Below are 25,744 nucleotides of genomic sequence, written 5' to 3' on the forward strand. Positions count from 1 at the left end.
CTTACATTTGTTGAAAACCGTAAGCCTTGATTCAAAAATTAGCCTGGGGAGAAACATGAAACACCATGTAACGAGGGAAGCTTTTTAACGGAAGGATGATAGGTAAGTATGTTTTAGACTCTGCAGTTTCTACATAAGCCTTGTTACATCAATCTTGATTTTTAAAATAGTTTAAAGAATGTTATCAGGATCTCTGGTGTCTACAAATGATTGCTGGGATGTCGTGAATCCTTAACAATCAGAAGTCGGATGGTTTCTGGGCACTATGGTAATTTCTTCTAAGAAAGTGTCTTCTGGAACATTATAGGACCACTGGGGATTGGCTCAATTAGTTGTTAAAAAACAGGTGGGGGCACAGTGTCCTCCATTTCTCCTGTCTCCATTGCTTCCTAGAATCAGTGCTGACTGAGAATGGACCACCCTACCCTTGTTTCTATAGTACAGGACCCTAAGTCAACTTTAGTAGAATGGATTTTTCTTTGTGTCCAAACTATTGACATCTCTTTGCCTTAACTAGAGATGATCTAGAGCTAGAAAAGTTGATTAAAATATTTTCATGATTATTTCAATGTCAAATGACATTGCTCGCCTTTTAAATATCAATGATTTATTGTTTATATCTGTAGTGTCTATTATTTTTGTTAATTCTTGAGGTTCATTTATAGATGAAATCATTACAAAAAAGGAAATTAATTTTGTCCCTAACATGTACTTGTCTTTTAAGTTCATCCAGAAACTGGAAAGATGATTTGTTTTTGCTTCAATGGTAAGCTATTGGTCTGATGAGCATTGACTAGGCTAATTGGAAAAGTGGAATTCAGCTAATTCAAACTTCACTTTTTAATTTCTAAGTGTACGCATCCATCCATCCATCCAACCAGCCAACATTTATTGAGTAACTGCTATTTGCCTGGCACTGTTTCAGGTTCTAGGGATTTACAAGTAAAGAAAACATCAATCATAGAGTAAATCTCTATGATTAATCAGTTAAAAATTTACATGAGAAAGGTTTTATATATAGGTATTCATGCATTTATATGTTTTCTGTTTGACGATATATGATTATATACTGTTCCTTGATGCTGGCCACAAGCCTGAATAGTTCTTCTTTATCAGTTATAATTATCGTCTTACTCGATACTTCACATAAACACCCACTGAAGGCAAAATATTAACCTACACTGAGATGGCATATAAATCTTTTCCTAGGTATTTCCCACTACTGTGCTTTTGCACATTGCTGTTTCTTCTTCCTCTAGCTTTCTTCACTTGTCCACCCAGCAAACGCCTATTCATCATTCAAAACTCTGTCAGACATCATCTTCTATGAGGCCTTCCCCAAGCTCTTCTCAATAGAATTGACCCCCCTTTCCTCTGTACTATTTCTGGACTTTGTACATATTTGTATTTGCATTGTTATAAATATTCGCTAACATATCACTCATTATTTCTATACTGTAAGCTTCTTAAGAATAGAAACACTTGTTTCTGCATCCCAAGTAATTATCAGAATGCATGGCACATACGGGTATTCACTAAATATTTGCTGAACTGAACTGAGAAGCCATTCCCTCTACTCTAACTTGTGGAATGCTACAGAAATATGTTTACATTTTACTTTAAATCATATAATGATTAAAAATAAACACAGTATTTTTGACTATTTAATAAGCAGTGGATTTCAACATTTTATTTTCTTTTCTGATGAGAGAAATTATCATCCCTAAAAAGCCTAATAAAATTATATAGTTAGAAACACACTTTAAAAAAAATTCTGTTGTGCCCTTGCCCAGCTCTCCTGACTTAGTGCCAACATCATGGTTATTACAGACTCATCCTATTCATACTGTGTTACAATTACTTGTTTATATATCCAAAGCCCCTCCTGGATGTAAACTCCTCAAGAGCCTGGCCCTTGTCATTTCCACCTTTGTAGTCCTAGTGGACAGCAATGACTGTGAAAGGAAGGAGCTTAACAAGTGTTTGCTGAATGAATAAATAGAAGAATAAATAGGAAACAGTGAATAGAATAAAATCCTAGGTCCTTCTCTTTCTATTAGGACCATTCTGTGATTATCTTAAGTGCAGAAAATCTGCTAAATTCTAAATAAAGCTTTGACTTTGTTGTTGAGTAGGTTAACTTAGACTGTGTGAGTGTGGCAAACTAGGAAAATGAGTGAGAAGGAAAAACACCTTATTGTGCAAACCTTTTGATTTTATTTTGTCTTTTAAGTTTACACTGAAAGAAGTCTTTTCTAGTTTTGAAACACAGAATAGTGGATTGGGCAAGAGAAAAAAATAACTGGGCTTTTTATTATGAAAAGAAATGGGTTTGTTACCTGACCAAGGAGGTGAAAGACTTATATGCTGAGAGCTATAAAACATTAATAAGGGAAACCGAAGATTACTCCAAGAAATGGAAAGATATCCCATGCTCTTGGATTGGAAGGATTAATATTGTTAAAATGGCCATACTATCCAAAGCAATCTACAGATTTATTACAATCCCTATCAAATTACCCATGACATTTTTCACAGAGCTAGAACAAATAACCCTAAAATTCATATGGAACCATAAAAGACCCAGAATTGCCAAAGCAATCCTGAAGCAAAAGAAGAAAGCAGGAGGCCTAACCCTCCCAGACTTCAGACAATACTACAAAGCTACAGTAATCAAAACAGCGTGGTACTGGCACAAAAATAGACATATGAATCAATGCAACAGAATAGAGAATAAAGAAATAAACCCACACACCTGTAGTCAATTAATCTTCAACAAAGGGGGCAAGAATATACAACGGGAACAAGACAGTCTCTTCAGCAAGTGGTGCTGGGAAAGTTGGACAGCCACATGTAAACCAATGAAGTTAGAACACACCCTCTCACCATGCACAAAAATAAACTCAAAATGGGCTTAACGACTTAAATATAAGACACGACACCATAAAACTCCTAGAAGAGATCACAGGCAAAACATCCTCTGACATAATTTGTTAGGTCAGTCTCCCAAGGCAATAGAAATAAAAACAAAAATAAACAAATGGGACCTAATTAAACTTACAAGCTTTTGCACAGCAAAGGAAACCACAAACAAAACAAAGACAACCTACAGAATGGGAGAAAATATTTGCAACCAAAGTGACTGACACGTGTTTAATTTCATACAACTCATACAACTCAACAACAAAAAAACAGACAATCCAGTCAAAAAATGAGCAGAAAACCTAAAGACACATTTCTCCAAAGAAGACATACAGATAGCCAAAGAGGCACATGAAAAGATACTCAACATTGCTAATTATTAGGGAAATGCAAATCAAAACCACAATGAGGTACCACCTCACACAGGTCAGAATGGCCATCATTAAAAACTCTACAAATAACAAATGCTGGAGAGGGTTTGGAGAAAAGGAAACCCTCCTACACTGTTGGTGGGAATGTAAGTTGGTGCAACCACTGTGGAAAACAGTATGGAGGTTCCTCAGAAAACTAAAAACAGAATCACCATATGATCCAGCAATCCCACTCCTGGGCATATATCCAGACAAAACTATAATTCAAAAAGATACATGCACCCCTCTGTTGACAGCAGCACTATTCACAATAGCCAAGACATGGAAACAACCTAAATGTCCATCGACAGATGAATGGATAAAGAAGATGTGATATATATATATATATATATATATATATATATATATATATATATACACACACACACTCACACACACACACAATGGAATACTACTCAGTTACAAAAAGGAACGAAATAATGCCATTTCCAGCAACATGGATGCAACTAGAGATCATCATACTAAGTGAAGTAAGTCAAAAAGAGAGAGACACATACCATATGATATCACTTATATGTGTAATCTAAAATATGACACAAATGAACCTATCTATGAAACAGAATCACGGACATAGAGAACAGACTGGTGGTTGCCAAGGGGGCAGGGGGTTGGAGGAGGGATGCAATGGGAGGTTGGGGTTAGCAGATGTAAGCTTTTATGTATAGAATGGAAAAGCAGCAAGGTCCTACTGTATAACACAGAGAACTATATTCAGTATCCTATGGTAAACCATAATGGAAAAGAATATAAAAAAAGAATATACATATATATATATGTATGTATAATGGAATCACTTTGCTGTACAGCAGAAATTAACACAGCATTATAAATCAACTATACTTCAATAAAAAAATATTGATACAAGAAAAGAAGAAATGGGTTTGTTAAATATTTCACTATAGTTCAAAAGCATTGGGGATCCTTTTCCCTCTACTAAGTTGGTATTAAATCCACAATTTCCTTGTATTCTAATTGTAGGTGATAGGATGATTTTTAATTGAGTCATTTGATGTTTTTTTGTGATTTCTGGCAACATGAAAGTGTGGCTGCTTAGTAAAATCTCAGCAGATGAACAGCAGAGTTAGATACTCTCTAACTTGCAGAAAATTATGTACACATAATTTTAAGTTTTGAAACTTTACTCAACTTTCAAGGAAATGTAACATCTATTAAATATATTATTACTCACTAGTGACTGGCAGTGACAAATATACTCATTAGGTGACCTTGAAAAGATGTTATTTCTATAGGAACCATTTAATAAACAGTCATTTTTAAAATGAAAAATGTCAGATGAAGACCTCAATTTTATGTTGTTTCTTCATACACAAACCACTTTAAAAACCACGGAATAACAATTTGTAAATATATGGAGCATACAAATGGCATAATTTTTCCTCAAAAGTAATTCTCTAATTTCTGTATCTTCTAGGACCCATTGACTTTCGTAAGTTAACATCATAAATTATATCAATGTTGGGAAAAGTGTGAAATGGTGATATATAGTTATTACACTTTGTAATTTTCTAAGGCATTTCAAAAACAGTACTCCAAAATTCTTAAATTAGTATCTGATTATTATTTAAATAAGATCAAATTTGATTTCTTCTTTATTTTCCAGACAAGGAAAATGGTATAAATTATGGGACTAATTCCAAGTCATGGACCAGGTAGGAGAATTTAAAATCAGACTACAAAATCAGACTTAGTTCATTACTTTTTTCTCTGTCTCTGTGCACCTTTCATATTTTATATTTTCTTGCCCTTAACAATTTGCCTCTGCATTTCCATGTTAAATGAATTTTGATTATAATTTGATAGATATCCAAGTAACTGCATATGAAAATTCATTCATAAGGACTAGAGGAAAAAACCTTATATATTAAAACATTGTATAGGGATATAGAAAGATGAATACCATTAACATTTTTTCTACGAGATGAGCGTGCATATTTAAATATAACTAACCTGGGCAATTCAGCATGAGAATACTATAAGATTAATACAGATTTAAAAAAATATCAGTAGCTGAACATAAGCAAGAAAAGTATGAAATGTTAATCACATCCCTGAGAAGGGACTCCAGAAATAAATTAGAAAAGTGTCAATCTCAAGGGTGCACTGAATCCAGCAAATAGAAGGGGCAGTCAGAAAAATGAGACAAAAATGGTATTTAAAGTTGTTTCCAGAAATACTTCAATTTGATTATTATTAAATTTAGGGGAGACATAATCTGTGGTTGTCCTAAAGTGAAGTGACCTTTGACCTTCAAATTAAAAACACAGAAAGAAGCTCCTCATATTTGCCTTAGGAAAAAGGTTGCAAAACAATTTTCTAAAGTATTATGGGACTTACCTGTTTCCATTTTTCCATCCTGAGCTGCAGGCCCATCGGGAATCACGCTTTTCACCTGCAGAAACTCATCAGGCTCATCTCCACCAATGATGGTAAATCCAAACCCCATGTTGCTCTTTTTTAGTGTGGTGCTGAGAAATGTTCCCTTCAACTGGGATGCATCCCGGGTAAAGAGTGGTTTTTCTACATTGGCCGACAGAAGTTAAAAAAGAAAAAGCACAGTTAAGGCATGTTCTTACATGGGGAAAAGCCAGCCACTGAGCAGCAATCCCAGGGGTAACTGTGGGGTTAATTATAGTAAATGCAAGCAGGTGTGACTTCAGGAGCACACCTCTAAGCACTTCCCACAAACGCAGAGCAGTCCCAAGCATGCAGGGAAAGGTGAAAGAGCTGCTTGGTTTGGGGAGAGATTTTTTTGTCATCATTGTTTCCGTTCACTAAATTCACCTTCTTGTGCTTAAAAAGGGCTGAATCAACAGGTGAAGATAAAGCAGAGCCTAAAATCATCCAGACACATCTGGATACATTTCTCTTATTCTGAAAAGGTCCAGGTAGGAGGTATGTGTGAGTGGCCGGTGCTGCCCCAAACCTTGAAGGGATAGGACTAGAAGACTGAAATGTACTATGTTGTTTCCAAAAAAATAGGACCAGTGGAATATTAGCACCTCTTCAAATGTCTAAATTGTTTAGAAAGAATGCCTGGATGTGGGACTGAGTTAGCTTTTGCTTATGAGATGCTATAAAGATAACCAGATAAATCCATTTCTACTGACCTGAGAGCGTTTAGTATACTCTAAAATGTGAGCAAGACGCAAGCCAATATCTCTAGATATAATTATGAATGTAAAGGTAACATATTTTGTCATAATATGTTGACATGTTCAAATCATATACCTAAATAATCTGAACAGAACTTGAACCCACTCATAAAGGTTTAACTAGTAATTTGTTATTTAACATGCTTTTTCAGCTATGATCGGTAGTAAGTATATTACTACATATATTAAATGCTTGAAAAATAATAGTCATACTAGGAATTAGAATTAACATCTGCTTTATATGTTACCACTGTCAAGTATTTTATATATTTTTTTAGTTGTTCCATTTTGGGTGATATGATTTGTTATTTAAAACAGCCAAACTGTACACGGTGACTTAGTTAAGTATTCTGTTTGCTGTTGTTCCATTTTAGGTGATGTGTAATGGACAAACTATAAAGTCATGAGTCATTATACTGGAATTTTACTTTGTCTATTTACACATCTCATATATCTTTGTGAAGAAGACAGAGCACTTCTTTAAAATATAAATAAAAAACACACATAATCTTGTCACCTCCGTTTCCTTTATGAAAGTAAAGTTTACAATTTGGAGAGAAGTTCAACGGTGAGACCTTTACATTCATCCTTATCGTGCTGTAGTGATATGGTGTGAAATCAACCGTAGGCATATCTAGACTTCCCAACTACCAGAGCCTCCTTCGTGCTTTCACGTGTGAGTGAGAGCCCACTAAGATGTGAAAAGTGCGTGCAGCATCTCATCCCCGTATGTGGCTCCAGGGTGGAGGTGCAGCAAGCAACCCAGGACATACCGATGCACCCGGGCCTCCAGGTGAGGTGGCGCCCATAGTAAGACAGGTCACTCACGCTGCGCGACCGCTCCCGGGCGGCGCGGGGGCAGGCGGGTTTGGGCCTAGGTACTGTCGATGAGTAGCTGTCTACTGTCACAAAGGAGAACAAGCCTCATTCTTGTGCTTGGTCATTTGAGGACAAACTTATGAGTCTCTATGAATCTCTGCAGTTTACGGTACCACGGTCATACCCTTTCAGCTCTACCTGGCAACGTGCTGTAAATTCCTATAAGGTGCTACCCGAGGCGTTACCTTCACTCGTGAATGCTAAATGCATGAGTTTAGAGACAGAGCAAACACCCAGCTAAAGCTAATTGAGGGGTCTGGGGAAAGCAAATCAATTATATGAAATGGTCCAAGATAAAGGCCTATTTGGAGAGCAGGCAGTTCGATAGACAGTCTTTCTCTCTGAAACACTGCGTGCTGACAGGTACTAACCTCGGAAACCTGGGGCCTGCAGGGGCTTTGTTCCAAGTTCTGTGTGGGGCATGTTATGCTGCTGTAGCTTCCTTTTTGCTTCCAGGACAGGGTTTTCAAACTGTGTTCTTCTATTTATGTGGCTGAAAAATAAAATTTCAAATTAGGATAACAGTGGGGCAAAGTCATTTAAGAGAACATATGAATAGCTCTAGCTGAATACCCCACCAGCACGCAGTCAGGCCTCTGCTAGGGCTGGCCTGTGTATGGTACGCATTTCCCTGACAAGAGTAGAGCTCTCAATGGCTCTATCATATGGTATTGTATTTAAGTTATGCATGATTGAGCCAGAAGAACTAGAACGTGAACTCGCTTTCTGGTCTACCGTGTTAGTTTGAGACGAGTCTGGTGCGTTCAAATAAATGGCCAACAAATGAAATTTATACCAAAGTTATACCAAATGGTGCTGAAGAAAAACGTATTTGTAAAGTGTTTCTAAGCTTTGTAAAGTCCCAATATCCAACCACATAAGTATAAGGTCAATTCACTTTACTCTTAGGGCAACTGAAGTCCACACATTTTAGAATCAGACAGACTTGGATTAAAGGACTGTGCGGAAACACTCCTAAGGATATTTAGGAGTTGTGGAATACCTGTAGGATGATTGATACTGAGATCAGTCAAAAGCAGAGTATTTACATTCTCCCTAGTGAGACAATAAACTTCTAGATATCAGACACAGAGCATCTTTAAGCAAGTGTGGAAGATCTAAACCAAGGGCTTAGAGTTTAAGAATTCCTTATAGTATTCTTACAGTGTGATGCATTCTTGTATAAAGTTTAGAATTTCTTGTCCATGGAGAGCGTGGGAACCATAACTCTGCCTAGCAGCAGTGTCAAGTAGCTCTTTCTCTACATATACATGCCCCACTAGAGCAGTGGCATGTACACTGATTTTGGTTCTTTGTACAAACAAAAATAGGATTATTGTATGAGAGCATGAAGAGGAGAGAGGGCTTAGAAGAGGAATGAACAATTACTCAGCACTTAACTCTGTGCCAGGTACTATGTACAAATTTCCTCAGTCAAGTCTCATGGCAACAGTCTTGAATTCTAATTATCCCCATTTTAAAGGTGATGAGCCTGACACACAAGAGGTCAAATGACTTGCTCTAAATCACGTGCCTAGAAGTGAAAACGCTGGGAATGGACCACATCTGTCTCTAAAATTCATCCTTTACCTACATACCTTCTCTTTTCAATGCATGATTTCACATTGATGAGTGTACACATACTTAATGTGCCCACGCAATCCTCTTATTTTAGGTCTATAAATACACGTAAGAAAAGGAAGGAGGTAAAGGAAACAAAATCTCAACAACCAATTTTCTGTTAGTATAAGTCAGATAATCCTGGTGAGACAGAAAAGCGATTGTCAGAAACACAATAAGACGACTGCAGTATCTAGTTACTTCCTCATGAGGTCGGGGCAGGGGAGCTGCTGCCACACAGGCTCTGGAGTCACCTAGTCCTGGATTCAAAATCCAGCTCTGCCGCTTGATTTGCTGTGTGACCTTGTACAAGTTATTAAGTCTGAACCTCAGTGTCTGCATCTCTAAGATGGGCACAGTATTGGCTTCCTCCTGGGCGGTTGTGAGGATTCAATGAAATAATGAATAATGGCCCAGGGTTTCAAGCACAGACATGCTCAGTAACTAGCAGCAGCTGTTATCATCATGGCCAACACCATCATCATCTTATCATCACTGACACTGTCCTCATTTTGAGTCCAGAGAGGAGTTTTTACCGGGGGGAGGGTCTTTAAAAGCACCAGAACCTCTCGCTAATATTGCCGCTGGTATAGGTTAGGATGCTATTCAGGAAAGGGGTGCTTATAACGTTCTTTGGTAATGGTACTCACTGGTATGGGGTTCAAAGTAAATGTGTCTTACGTAAGATTATTTTCCATTGGAAGTAAAATCTACTGTACTGCTCTTGTCACCAAGGAGTCACCATGATCTGTGGTGTGTAGTGAACTACAGTATGAGCTTTCAAAGCTTCCTTAGCTCCATAAACTCTGACAGCACCACTCTATTTCAGGAGGGGCAGATTCGAAGCCCCTCTTCCCTTTTCTCCATTGTCTCTTACTTAACTCCTTTGAAATCTTCCTATTACCTAAAGAAACATTATTCCTGACTCCGCCCTTACTCAGCTCCATATCTTCTCCTTTGGCTGCCATCACCACATGCACCTTTTGCTTTGGATACACTCGGAGCCACTCAAATCAGCAACACCCTATCAAGCCTCTTCTCTTTTCCCGTGAGACTCAGAGCATTAGTGGTGTAGCAGCTGAAGCAAGACAGCCTGAGTCTGAGGTGGCATCTTAGGCAAATCACTAAATTCTCTGAGCATCAATATCCTCATCTGTAAAATAGGGACATTAATATCTACTTCTTGGAGTTGCTGTGAAGATAAGAGAAATAATGTTTGCAAAGTACAGATATACAGGGAGGACCCCGCACTTGTAAGGTATAGTTGTTCTTTATTTTCAAAGTATAGTTATTCTCCATTACTATTATTTATAAGTGCTGTTGCTGTTATTGTCATTATTATTACACTGTTTTTTCCATCTGTTCCATAACTCCTTCTCCAACCTCACCCAGCAACATTCTCTGCCTGTATTGTACTCCTCCCCTTGGTTGTCACAAAACCTTGAACAGACCTCTGTCATCACAGTTTATTTATTTTCTTACACCCTGCCTCATAGTCAAGAGAATCTGAGGCCCTTTTAAAGAACAACAAGGAAAAGTAAACAAAACCCAGGGTGAAGTTAGTTCAGTCTAGGTGGAAGATCAATAGACAAAATTAATAATATAGGATCCTATTTGTTTACTAGAGTTATGTTGCAAATTAGCTTTGAGCTTTCAAGCTGCTAATTCAGCAAGAAAGATAAGCCAGTTATATTCTTCACAGTATTTAAGATAAACGCAAGACAGTTGTTCTGAAGGACATAGTATTCCTGTTACTGACTCTCTTGAGATCATTCTTTCCAGGTCTTGGATAAAGGTGTTTCTGTGATGTAGTATACAACATCTTAAATGATAAAGATATGATAATGAATTTAGTAACCTTATCATACTGTGTTTTAATAACTGATTTTCATGTTTATTTCCTTCTCTAGACTGTGCACACCTGTATATAGGGTCCATGTGTTATTCAACCTTGTATACTAAGCACTGGACATAGTGAGAGATAATATTTTTTTTGTTAAATGATGAATATGTGTTTTAAAACTTTTGTCTGCAAATATATGTTACTAATTTTGAGAAATCAGAAACAGTTCTGAGGTGTACTGAAGTATCAGCTTTCTTCATTTCCTATCTGTTCTGTTTCTGTTTTTCTAGGTCGTTGTTCATCACATGCATAACTTTATCCTTAGAAAATACATTACAAGAACTTTCTGGGGTAGATTTACTATACAGTTGGGTTACTCCAACTTGCTACCTGCATATAATTACTTCCTTAGAAAAGTCATAGCCACTTGCTTTATGGAAACCATGTTGACAAGATTCCATTCACCATCAAAGTGAAGTTCTACATTTCACAGAGAACGAAAATACCAATGAACTCGTCTGGTATGACTTGTACCCGACAAAGAGTGGAAGCTGGGATGGCTTTAGTGGCCTGAGCTAATTGCTACAGAACATTTGCATTGTAACAAATAAAGTCATTCATTTAGAATTTAAAATGCTCCCAAGCTTTAAAAGAGCTATTACAAAGAAATATGATTGTTGCTGAATAGAGAAGCCTTGTCTTCCTTGTGCTTCCAATAAGAATAGTTTGAAGTCCTTTTAGCAAGGATTTGGGGGACATACAATGTGTAAAAGGACGTGAATGACAAATGTTGTCCTCCTCCTCATTGTTTAGGCTCTGTGAGAGAATTATTAGCTAGTTCATCCAGCTCTGTACTGAACAGGAGCCTGGGAAGCTACCAAGAGTTCTTATTCTTTAGTTCAATCTAGTTTATTATCATATCATATTTTAGTAATAGAATTTTTAGGTGTTAAGAGCTAAGTGGGTAAGAGACATATTCTGAGGAGGGTAGATCCCAACAACCCCATTTCCTTTTACAAAAAAGAAAGACTACTGATATGAGATCCTTCCATGTGGGAATGGCAAAGGGAACAGGATATTCAAGGATGACATTCCATCACCTTCTCTCTTTGCCAGTACAGTCACTCATTTGTAGCTTAACTCCTACCTCCCCTTTTCATTATGGAATGGAATGGAAACTTAAGATAAGTTCGTATGTGGCAGTACTTTGTAGCTCTGGATGAACCTGAAGAACTTAAAAAGCAAACAAAAACAGAGAGGACTCAGGCCCACCCTAACTCAACTGAGCCACAATCTCCAAATGGGGTACAAGCATTGACATTTTTTTAAAAAAAGCTTCCCAGATAACTCTATAGTGCAGCGAGGGTTGCAATCCCCTAAGTTAGAAGCTGAGAAGGTGTGAGAAGGTAGTTGAATAAGGACTTTCTTGCCTTATTCAACTGGAAGTCTTTTTTTCTGTGTAGGGCCCTGGGGAATACTAGGAAATGCTCTTTTGCTCTAGAAGAGAGGACACGTACCAACAAAAGGGTGAGACATGCAACAGAGGGAAGGAAATCTTTGCAGATGATGGACGATACGCTGCCAAAGGTAGTCCCAGCTCAAAGTCCTGTGTGACCGCCACCTCCTTCACCGTGGGGAAGCAATGGAAGCAACGGGGAAAGTCGTACATCCCGAGCCCATCAGTACACACAGGACAGGTCTGCTGGGTGATGAAGGCCATCATCTGACCCTCACTACCAGCGCTCCCTCCATATTCCAGCTTGTTAACTCTCCACCTGGCTTCTCCTGGGTTTTTGGAGAGGGGCACTTTTAGCGCACAGTCACAAATGACACCTTTTGTACCCACTGGTCACTATCACATCATCTTGACTTCAGCTGACAGATTAGAAACGGATCTTTGGCTCAATGTGAGAGACGAAGACAGCAACTTTCAAGTGGAGATTGCACCACGAGTAAAATATTTCCAAGATGATCAAGGTGGCTACACTAATTACTCCAATGCATGAGGTAGCCAGTGCTCAATAAATATTTGTTGAATAAATGCCTGGAGGGAGACAGGCATGCATGAAAGGTCATAGATCTTGCTGTTTTCCAGTTTAACTCTCCCATAAAATACATGTTGTGACAGAACTTATGGTGAAGCTTAGGGCCAACTTATGTGCTATAACCAATCTGCATTTGGGTAATGATCCACGGAATCTTTCAAAACAGAGAATCTTTCAAGACTTTCTCGTGATAGTGAAAAAGCCATCCCACTTCGGTGATGAAAGATTTGGATCTGCTGTCTGTGTTACAACAGAAATGTGCTCAAATGGCAAAGCACTACATTAGGGACAAAATATGGGAGCGCCAGGAGGCAGCTACTCAGCACTGGGTGTGGGAAGGTTGGCTTGGGGTTTGGGGTTGCAGCTCAGTATGTCATCCCTTCTATGCAAACCTGCTCCTTTTGGGGCTTCCCAAAATCTATTTTACTGGGAGCATATATTTTTTTTAAAGAGAGAATAATTCCTGAATGGAATCACAGTATGAATTTCTGGGTTGCCTGGAATTCCATAGTTTTGTTTCACCCTAATTCTGACTCCCATACTCCTGGATGGTCAGGAAAGTGTATGTTGCTTCCTCACATCTGAACCCCTAAACTGTAGCTACACTGGTAGCCAAACTGTCCCCTCCCTGTCTGTATTTTTATTCATTTAAATACAAGCTTTGAGAAGACCTCATAAAGTTTTCTCTACTATCCAGTTGAGACAGATGGAATAAAAACTTCCTCTTGCTTCAGAAACTAAGAGAAGATAATAAATAACTCTACAGGGATCTTCTGGGGCCAACCCTCTCGATAGAAGGCAGGACACTGTGTTAAGAGCTTGGTCACTGCAGTCACATTGCTGGCATTCACATCCAAGCCCCACCACATCCTAGGCATACGATCTCTCGCACATTATTTACCCTCCCTGTGCTTCAGAATTTTTCATCTATAAAGCTGGGATAAAAGTAAGACCACCTCATAAAATTGTTGTGCATATTAAATAAATTAAAATGAGTAAATCACTTAAGACCAGTGCCTGGATGTAAGTACTCAATAAATGCTACTGTGATTCATCAGATATTTGTTTCTCAAATAGTCTTTGCTAGGCACTTTGGTAGTGGGTGCAGGTAGGGGCAAAGATCAATCAGACACACAGTCTAGCAGGGGAGATAAAACAGAAACAAAAAAAACTATAAAATAGGCTTTCCATACTATGATGTATGCCTTACAGTGCTTTGAAAATCTAGAAAGTTTAGAAGTACTAGATTAAAGACTAATGTTTTAAATATACTTTATTTTTTAAAAAATGAGCTTTGGATAAATGGAAGAATTAAATCTATTTTACTTGGAGCATTTTCTAAAAACAGACTAATTGAATCCTGCCTCTTGAAAGATTTCTTCCCAATTCTAACACTTAAGTGATCATTTTCTTTCTATAAATGTCCATTCATTATTCCCTACTGTACCTGGGGGAAATGTGAATTTGCTTTATGAATGTGGGTGGGAAGATTGAGTCACGTGTTACTTTCTCTTGCTCTTTCTGGACGTGAGGGTGTCTGATCTGGGGACATAGTGTCCAGGTGGGAGGTGGAATCATGGCCAACTGAGAAGAGTATTTTTATATTCGTGCTGACACTCTCACAGCTAAGGAGTCTGTCCTCCATTCCCCACCAGGTAGAGCTTCCCGAATGTGGATATATTTTCAGATAGATGAGCTCTCTTCCCTTCCCTAGTAGTAGTGGCAATTTATTCAGTTGGCGTTGATTTGTAATGTGTATTTTATGTGTATCTTATGTATAAGGGGGATTCATTGCTTAGCCATTACTGTTTACCAATTACTTGGAAAACTTGATATTTTACTCTCAGCAGAAATGACACTGTGCACTGTCAATCATGCCGTGAAGCCCCCAGGACCTGCAAGATACATAGACTCATTTTTTAAAATTTCAGAGCCAGTAGGCATGCATGTAAAAATGTTTTTTATCCATCCCTTCCCATTCCCATAAAACACCTCTCTTAAATTTTATTGCGGGGTGCAGGAGGAGGTTATTGTTATCAAAGGTAACAAGAGATTGAGCAAAAGTAATGAGTTATAAACTTGGAGAATAGAGCTTAGCTAGAAGGAGACTAAAAGACTACACTATTTCAACATCTTTCAGTATTAAGAGACAAGACTAGATCAATTCTCTTCCACTGGCGTCTGCCAACCCTGACTCACTGGCTTTAGTCCTTTAAGTCTCATGGACACTTTCATGAATGCATCAGTGTGCTAGGCACTGGGAACACGAAAATGAATACAACACAACCCCTTCACCAAGAGGGCCCATACTCCAATGGGGCAGGCACACAAGTTGGATGACCAACCACCCCAGGTTTGTCTAGGACTAAAGCGTTTCCCAGGGTGCAGGACGTCCTTTTCTAAAACCTGGACTGTCCTGGGTAAATTGGGCTGAGTTGGTCACTTTACAAGCGGTCAGAAAATTTGTATGCACAAAGTGGGGACTCCAAAGAAGAAAAGACAACTTAGTCTGATGGTTCAGGGATGCTTCACAAAGGAAGTGACACTTAAGCAGATTCTAAGAGGATAGATGTATTTTGCCAGATGGAGAAGGAGGCATTTTAGGAAGAGAATAGTGGATTCAAAGGTGTTTGGGAATATCCATCCTGCTTAGCCAGAGTATGGGGCTCGTGAATACACACATGCGTATGTTTGCATGTGGGTGGTGCCATGAGAGCAGCAGGCATGGGGGAGAGGATGAACTTCAAGACGGGGAGGATACTTCCAAGCCATGGGATGAGGTTTCATTTTGTTTCAAGTTTCCCTCCTTCCATTATGGCTTTAGTCTAATGGCTGGCCATAACTTGGAAAGTCTCCATCCTGGAGGATGTGCCTTATTCCTGAACTTGGGGGGATTACAGAATGAGTTTTGCCATATTAACCACATAGGAAAAGTTGCAGTGCTCCCTAGAATTCTCAGTCATTTCAGCATCATTTAGTCATTACCTCCAATGTACTGGTTATTGTACTTACCCGGTGTTATGAGGATGGACAAGATGCTCTCTGACTGTGAAGAATCACATTACCCAGGGAACTAGACCTTACAATGTGCTGGGAAGGGTGAGAATAATCTGACTTGTAATATACTGTATGTTGAACTGGATTGCAATTTATTAATAACTTAGGTATGAGTTGTTAAAATGTGAAGTCACAATATAGCCTAAGTCTAATGAACTCCAAAAAATATGATTCAGTGTCAAAAACCTGTGCATACACATCACTCATATATAATGTTAGACATACACAGCCATGGGTACAGGAATACTTTGGGCCTGACATCAAGGTGAGTCAGAGGATTACCAAGGACACTCAGAACAATGAGGAATCACGAAGGTGACATCACTAATGTCTAGGATTATCCAGGAAGGAGGGAGTCAGGGAAAGAGTGCCAGTGAGGGGATATGGACACGATTGGGAACAAGACTGTGAGGTTTTGAAAGTCAACACGACAGGAAGATAATTCCAACTTTATATAATAGCAAACCTCCCCAGGTTTCCAAGTCTAACGTTCAGAGTGAGAAAAAGATTAAAAAAATATTATTCTTGACTACTGAGTCTCTAACACTGTTAAGACCAGAGAAAAATAAAACACATAGCTATTCCTTTCATATGTTAGAAAGTAATGCAGGGAGAATTAGAAAACAAAGCAAGATTAAAAGTACTTTTGATGAGTCTTAGGGAGAAAAAGATCTTTTGCCGGATACCTAGAATCTGCAGAGAAGATCTGAGTAATCTGTGACTACTTCAGCCAGGTGATTCTCAATTTATCAGTGTTATTTGTGAAACTGGAAACTTTCACAGCATTGTAAATTACATGCTCGTTTTTGGAAGATAAAACTGTGAAAATATGGCACATTATTTTGATTATTAAATGATTTTTTTAAAGAACCCAATGATTATATGCATAGAAATAGGGGCTGAATATGTTTTATAAGAAAACACATATGTGTGTGTATGTTTTGCATATTGTAAAAAGTGAGCAATGAAACGATAATGAGAATATGGGTGGGGAGCCAGGAGACCGGACCCAGAGGAGTTTCCTCCAAGGGTTGCCTTTTAGCCTCACTTAGGGCTAATCCTAACTCTACTTTTCTTGAACTTTGCCCTTACCAACTCTGGAAATTGAACATGGGCCACTGTCTCTGGCAATCACGATAATGATAATAAGATTCTGCACTAATATTTATGAGTAAGATTAGAGTTGTATGTGAGTGAGAATGGGGGTAGTCAATAATAACAACTACGTACGTCTTGTCTCAAACCTTGAAAAGGACAGGTTAGGTCCTGCTGAAGTCCAGTGATACAATAAGAAATGAAAACATGGTACTTACTCAATTACTTACAGAAATTCCTTATGTGGTAACAAGGGGGAACCTCGAGTGCAGGTAAGACCCTCCCCTTGACGCTCACATAAGAGTTACCTGTAAATGGTGGATTAGGCCGTAAGCAGTAACATAGGTGAGGGAAGCCACCTGCACTCTGGTTTCCTCAATCTCACATGGACCTCTTGGGCTTCACCAGAGTGAAAGCCACTTACAATGAGTCTCAGTTATCATTCTCTGTTATTTTTAAGATGAAACCAGCGTTTGAAGTTTAAACCACATTTGAAGATTAAGTCTACCTCTCACTACCTTTGTAAAGTTCCCCTAATATCTCTGAACTGCAATGGCCTCACCTGTAAATATCCTATTCACCTCACAGGACCGTTTTGAAGAGAAATATGTGAAAGTGTTTAAAGATCAAGCACTGTATAGATTTTAATATTATCTTGTTGTACTGAGAGTATGGGAGTCAAGTGTAACTTAAATATGGACAGCATCAGGTCTCTTAATTCCTGTCCTGGGCTGCAACTCTATTTCTACCGCCTACGAGCTTGATGGCCTGGCTTCTTTAAGTTTCTCTGTCTGTAAAACATGAATAATAGTAACTAACATACAGTGTTGTGGTAATGACTAAATGAATTATGTAAAATGCTTAATACATACCAAGTGCTTAGTAGGCGGTAGCTATTAATATGACTTTTCTGGGTTGACTGATAGCTATTAACTATTTACATATTAAGTCAATGCCCCCAACTAACTTACTAAGTAATATTACAGAAAAAAGAAAGATAATAATTCCTATCATTTTATCTATCTGAAAATATATTCATATGTTTTTTGATGCCCAATTAAAACTGGAGAAAGTGAAGTAAGAATAAAATGAGGGGACTTTGTCAACCTTTGTATATGAATGTTGTGCTTAATGGAAATTTGAACTAAGCTCTTTTCATTACGACAGACTCAATAAATGGTACTTAATAAGCTTTCAGAAACCACACACCTAATGGTGAGGAGTTTCTTCTGGACTACATTAATGCAAAATTAATTTTATTGGTTTATCAAACCAAATAGTCTCTTTTTGCCTATAGTAGATCCAGTTAAGCTCAGCCACAGGACATAATTTTTTTCTTGATAATTTAAAAGTTCATCTTACTTAGCTAGACTGAACATATGAAATTTGATATAAAAACTGTGTGATCCGTCCATTTTTACTACACAATTAGCTGTCTATTATAACATAATTTCATCTAAAGTCATCTGTTAAACACTAGTAATCAATAATGTTTAACAATGTCATCTTGTACTATAAAAAAAGGAAAACAATATCCTTTCAAATGTATTCAGCTTTGACAGCGGTGAGACAAATATAGTTCTTACCTGACTTTTTGTTTATAACCTTATCTTTATCTTTCTGAATTTTTATTTAATGGTAATCAGTCTCATATCTGTAGATATCAAATACACTTCTATTTTTTGTCAGAGCTTTGTAAGGGGATTCTATTATAATAATCTACCATTTTTGGAAGTCTTCTTTCTTCAACGCTCACATGATGGGATTGTTAAAATCATTAAAATAAAATAAAAGAATGGTAATATATGTTATTGTCTAGCCAAATAACAAGTAGAAATGGAAAGAAAATGCTTTTACATTTTAAGTACTCTTTGATCAGCACGCATAATGAGAAAATAACGAGGCTTATTTAACACAGGAAAATGGCTGCCGGAGCCTAAACCAAGATGGCGGACTAGAAGGACACGCTCTCACTCCCTCTTGTGAGAACACCAGAATCACAAGTAGCTGCTGGACAATCATCGACAGGAAGACACTGGAACTCACCAAAAAAGATACCACACATCCAAAAACAAAGGAGAAGCCACAATGAGACAGTAGGAGGGGTGCAATCACAGCAAAATCCAATCCCATAACTGCTGGTTGGGTGACTCACAGACTGGAGAACATTTATACCACAGAAGTCCACACACTGGAGTGAAGGTTCTGAGCCCCACATCAGGCTTCCCAACCTGTGGGTCTGGCAACAGGAGGAGGAATTCCTAGAGAATCAGACTTTGAAGCCTAGTGGGAATTGATTGTAGAACTTCGACAGGACTGGGAGAAACAGAGACTCCACTCTTGGAGGGCACACACAAAGTAGTGTGTGCATTGGGACCCAGGGGAAGGAGCAGTGACCCCAGGGGAGACTGAAGCAGACCTACCTGCTAGTGTTGGAGGGTCTCCTGCAGAGGCGGGGGGTGGCTGTGGCTCACTGTGGGGACAAGGACACTGGCAGCAGAAGTTCTTGGAAGTACTCCTTGGTGTGAGCCCTCCCAAAGTCCGCCATTAGCCCCACAAAAGAGCCCAGGTAGGCTCCAGTGTTGGGTTGCCTCAGGCCAAACAACCAACTGGGAGAGAACCCAGCCCCACCCATCAGCAGTCAAGTGGATTAAAGTTTTACTGAGCTCTGCCCACCAGAGCAACAGTCAGCTCTACCCACAACCAGCCCCTCCTATTAGGAAACCTGCACAATCCTCTTAGATTGCCTCGTCCACCAGAGGGCAGACAGCAGAAGTAAGAATAACGACAATCCTGCAGCCTGTGGAAGAAAAACCACATTCACAGAAAGATAGACAAGATGAAAAGGCAGAGGGCTATGTACCAGATGAAGGAACAAGATAAAACCCCAGAAAAACAAATAAATGAAGTGGAGATAGGCAAACTTCCAGAAAAATAATTCAGAATAACGATAGCGAAGATGATCCAGGACCTCGGAAAAAGAATGGAGTCAAAGATCGAGAAGATGCAAGAAATGTTTAACAAAGACCTAGAAGAATTAAAGGACAAACAAACAGAGATGAACAATACAATAACTGAAATGAACACTACACTAGGCGGAATCAATAGCAGAATAAGTGAGGCAGAAGAACGGATAAGTGACCTGGAAGACAGAATGGTGGAATTCACTGCTGCAGAACAGAATAAAGAAAAATGAATGAAAAGACATGAAGACAGGCTAAGAGGTCTCCGGGACAACATTAAACACAACCACATTCACATTATGAAGGAGAAGAGAGAGAGAAAGGACCCGAGAAAATATTTGAAGAGATTATAGTCGAAAACTTCCCTAACATGGGAAAGGGAATAGCCACCCAAGTCCAGGAAGCACAGAGAGTCCCATACAGGATAAACCCAAGGAGAAACACACCGAGACACATAGTAATGAAAATGGCAAAAATTAAAGACAAAGAAAAATTATTGAAAGCAGCAAGGGAAGAATGACAAAAAACATACAAGGGAACTCCCATAAGGTTAACAGCTGATTTCTCAGCAGAAACTCTACAAGCCAGAAGGGAGGGGCATGATATACTTAAAGTGATGAAAGGGAAGAACCTACAACCAAGATTACTCTACCCTGCAAGGATCTCATTCAGATTCGATAGAGAAATCAAAAGCTTTACAGACAAGCAAAAGCTAAGAGAATTCAGCACCACCAAACCAGTTCTACAACAAAAGGTAAAGGAACTTCTCTAAGTGGGAAACACAAGGGAAGAAAAGGACCTACAAAAACAAACTCAAAACAATTAAGGAAATGGTCATAGGAACATACATATAGATAATTACCTTAAACATGAATGGATTAAATGCCCCAACCAAAAGACACAGGCTTGCTGAATGGATACAAAAACAAGACCCATATATATGCTGTCTACAAGAGACCCACTTCAGACCTAGGGACACATACAGACTGAAAGTGAGGGGATGGAAAAAGATATTCCATGCAAATGGAAATCAAAAGAAAGCTGAAGTAGCTATACTCATACCAGATAAAATAGACTTTAAAATAAAGAATGTTACAAGAGACAAGCAAGGACACTACATAATGATCGAAGGATCAATCCAAGAAGAAGATATAACAATTATAAATATATATGCACCCAACATAGGAGAACCTCAATACATAAGGCAACTGCTAACAGCTGTAAAAGAGGAAATTGACAGTAACAAATAATAGTGAGGGACTTTAACATCTCACTCACACCAATGGACAGATCATCCAAAATGAAAATAAATAAAGAAACAGAAGCTTTAAATGATACAACAGACCAGACAGATTTAATTGATATTTATAGGACATTCTATCCAAAAAGAGCAGATTACACTTTCTTCTCAAGTGCGCATGGAACATTCTCCAGGATAGATCACATCTTGGGTCACAAATCAAGCCTCAGTACATTTAAGAAAATTGAAATCATATCAAGCATCTTTTCTGACCACAACACAATGAGATTAGAAATGAATTACAGGGAAAAAAACATAAAAAACACAAACACATGGAGGCTAAACACTACGTTACTAAATAACCAAGAGATCACTGAAGAAATCAAAGAGGCAATCAAAAAATACCTAGAGACAAATGACAATGAAAACACGACAAACCAAAACCTATGGGATGCAGCAAAAGCAGTTCTAAGAGGGAAGTTTATACCTATACAAGCCTACCTCAAGAAACAAGAAAAATCTCAAATAAACAATCTAACCTTACACCTAAAGTAACTAGAGAATGAAGAACAAACAAAACCCAAAGTTAGCAGAAGGAAAGAAATCATAAAGATCAGAGCAGAAATAAATGAAATACAAACAAAGAAAACAATAGCAAAGATCAATAAAAGTAAAAGCTGGTTCTTTGAGGAGATAAACAAAATTGATAAACCATTAGCAAGACTCATCAAGAAAAAGAGGGAGAGAACTCAAATCCATAAAGTTAGAAATGAAAAAGGAGAAATTACAACAGACACCACAGAAATACAAAGCATCCTAAGAGACTACTACCAGCAACTCAATGCCAATGAAACAGACATCCTGGAAGAAATGGGCAAATTCTTAGAAAGTTATAACCATCCAAGACTGAACCAGGAAGAAATAGAAAATATGAACAGACCAATCACAAGGAATGAAATAGAAACTGTGATTAAAAATCTTCCAACAAAAAAAAGTCCAGGACCAGATGGCTTCACAGGTAAATACTATCAAACATTTAGAGAAGAGCTAACACTTATCCTTCTCAAAGTCTTCCAAAAAACTGCAGAGGAAGGAACACTCCCTAACTCATTCTATGAGGCCACCATCACCCTGATAACAAAACAGACAAAGATACTACAAAAAAAGAAAATTATAGACCAATATCACTGATGAATATAGATGTAAAAATCCTCAACAAGATACTAGGAAACAGAATCCAACAACACATTAAAAGAATCATACACTATGATCAAGTGGGATTTATCTCAGGGATGCAAGGATTCTTCAATATATGCAAATCAATCAATGTGATACACCATATTAACAAATTGAAGAATAAAAACCATATGATCATCTCAATAGATGCAGAAAAAGCTTTTGACAAAATTCAACAGCCATTTATGATAAAATCTCTCCAGAAAGTAGGCATAGAGGGAAGCTACCTCAACATAATAAAGGCCATATACAGCAAACCCACAGCAAACGTCATTCTCAATGGGGAAAAACTGAAAGCATTTCCTCTAAGATCAGGAACAAGACAAGGATGTCCACTCTCACCACTATTACTCAACATAGTTTTGGAAGTCCTAGCCACGGCAATCAGAGAAGAAAAAGACATAAAAGGAATACAAATTGGAAAAGAAGAAATAAAACTGTCACTGTTTGCAGATGACCTGATACTATACATAGAGAATCCTAAAGACGCCATCAGAAAACTACTAGAGGTAATCAATGAATTTGGTAAAGTTGCAGGATACAAACTTAATGCACAGAAATCTCTTGCATTCCTATACACTAATGATGAAAAATCTGAAAGAGAAATTAAGGAAACACTCCCATTTACCATGGCAACAAAAAGAATAAAATATCTAGGAATAAACCTACCTAGGGAGACAAAAGACCTGTATGCAGAAAACTATACGACACTGATGAAAGAAATTAAAAATGATACGAACAGATGGAGAGATATACCATGTTCTTGGATTTGAACAATCAATATTGTGAAAATGACTATACTATCCAAAGCAATCTACAGATTCAATGCAATCCCTATCAAATTACCAACGACATTTTTTATGGAACTAGAATAAAAAATCTTAAAATTTGTATGGAGACAAAAAAGACCCCGAATAGCCAAAGCAGTCTTGAGGGAAAAAAACTGAGCTGGAGGAATCAGACTCCCTGGCTTCAGACTACACTACAAAGCTACAGTAATCAAGACAATATGGTACTGGCACAAAAACAGAAAAATAGATCAATGGAACAAGATAGAAAGCCCAGAGGTAAACCCACACACCTATGGTCAACTAATTTATGACAAAGAAGGCAAGGATATACAATGGAGAAAAGACAGTCTCTTCAACAAGTGGTGCTGGGAAAACTGGAGAGCTACATGTAAAAGAATGATATTAGAACACTCCTTAACATCATATACAAAAATAAACTCAAAATGTATTCGAGACCTCAATGTAAGACCAGACACTATAAAATTCTTAGAGGAAAATATAGGAAGAGCACTCTTTGACATAAATCACAGCAAGATCTTTTTTGATCCACCTTCTAGAGTAATGGAAATAAAAACAAACAAATAGGACCTAATGAAACTTAAAAGCTTTTGCACAGCAAAGGAAATCACAAACAAGACAAAAAGACAACCCTCAGAATGGGAGAAAATGTTTGCAAACAAATCAACGGACAAAGGATTAATCTCCAAAATATATAAACAGCTCATGCAGCTCAATATTAAGGAAAGAAACAACCCAATCCAAAAATGGGCAGAAGACGTAAATAGACATTTCTCCAAAGAAGACATACAGATGGCCAAGAAGCACATGAAAAGCTGCTCAACATCACTAATTATTAGAGAAATGCAAATCAAACCTACAATGAGGTATATCACCTCACACCAGTTAGAATGGGCAACATCAGAAAATCTACAAACAACGAATGCTGGAGAGGGTGTGGAGAAAAGGGAACCCTCTTGCACTGTTGATGGGAATGTAAATTGATACAGTCACTATGGAGAACAGTATGGAGGTTCCTTAAAAAACTAAAAGTAGAATTACTATGTGATCCAGCAATCTCACTACTGGGCATATACCCAGAGAAAACCATAATTCAAAAAGACACATGCACCCCAATGTTCATTGCAGCACTATTTACAATAGTCAGGTCATGGAAGCAACCTAAATGCTCATCAACAGACGAATGGATAAGGAAGATGTGGTACATATATACAATGGAATATTACTCAGTGACAAAAAGGAACAAAATTAGGTCACTTGTTGAAACATGGATGGATCTAGAGACTGTCATACAGAGTGAAGTAAGTGAAAAAGAGAAAAACAAATATCGTATATTAACGCATATATGTGGAACGTAGAAAAATGGTACAGATGAACTGGTTTGCAGGGCAGAAATTGAGACACAGATGTAGAGAACAAACGTATGGACACCAAGGGGGAAAGCCACAGGGGGTGGTGGTGGTGGTGTGATGAATTGGGCGATTGGGATTGACATGTATACACTGATGTGTATAAAATTGATGACTAATAAGTACCTGCTGTATAAAAAAATAAATAAAATAAAATTCAAAAATTAAAAAAAAGAGAACAGATGAAAAGCCAAAAAAAAAAAAAAGAATAACACAGGAAAATGGCCAAATTTATCCTTGTTAGCACAAGGTGCGGTGGATATTCCTTGAACTAGAAGAGACCTTAGCAATCACCTAATCCAAACCACTCATTTAACAGATAAAAGCCAGCGAGGTTAAGTGTAATTCCGAATTTTGTAAATTCAAAACCATGAATACAAAAAAGGAGAAACTATTACTAACATTATGGTCTGTGATGCAAAAACAATTTTGAAAAACATTATTTGCATATTAAAAAAGATGAAATTATAGTTCTCATGTGGGGCAGGAGGGAATTACATTTTACCTCTTAAAGGTGACAATCTTCTGTTTTATTAATAATAATGTGCCAAAGAATGACATCACTCTACTGCTTCCTCTGTTTGACTAAATTTCTTCATCCTTCTGATAGCATCTCTCTGAGCCGAATGTGATTCTAGTTCTGTATATATTAAAGATCGGAAAGACATTAAATGCCAGCCAAACCCTTTAATTCCAGAAAGAATCCATTTCCAGCACTAAAGGAAAACCCAGCCATTTTGTTTGAGCATGCTAGTCTCCAACACGACATGATCCTGAGGGATTTTTAGGATAATTTTGACTCTAACCAACTTTTCACTTCATGTGTTCACTTCAGAACTTAGTCTCGGTCTAAGATATGACTCCAAAGTATGTGGTGATACAGAGTGGCAGCATGGGACAATTTGCAGTTCACTCACAAGAAACCTAGCATGTTTAATCCAGAGAGAGATTAATAACCGAAAAAGCTATTTCACAAATTATAGAATGATGACAGTGATCTACTTCTTATTATAACATTGCCT

At 37.9% G+C, this 25,744-nt stretch overlaps 1 protein-coding gene across 1 annotated transcript in view; it reads right to left on the minus strand.

Moving 5' to 3' along the window:
* MAGI2 (membrane associated guanylate kinase, WW and PDZ domain containing 2) overlaps positions 1 to 25,744 on the minus strand; it is a 1,340,884-nt gene that overhangs the window by 309,087 nt on the left and 1,006,053 nt on the right. The window contains exons 8-9 of the mRNA XM_029233155.1: positions 7,777 to 7,898; positions 5,709 to 5,891 (exon numbers count right to left, since the gene is read on the minus strand). Of these exons, the coding sequence (XP_029088988.1) occupies positions 5,709 to 5,891; positions 7,777 to 7,898 (305 nt within the window). The remainder of the gene's footprint in view (positions 1 to 5,708; positions 5,892 to 7,776; positions 7,899 to 25,744) is intronic.

This window comes from Monodon monoceros, unplaced genomic scaffold (assembly GCF_005190385.1).
Source record: "Monodon monoceros isolate NGI ecotype Baffin Bay Population unplaced genomic scaffold, NGI_Narwhal_1 Super_Scaffold_2, whole genome shotgun sequence".
NCBI lineage: Eukaryota > Metazoa > Chordata > Mammalia > Artiodactyla > Monodontidae > Monodon > Monodon monoceros.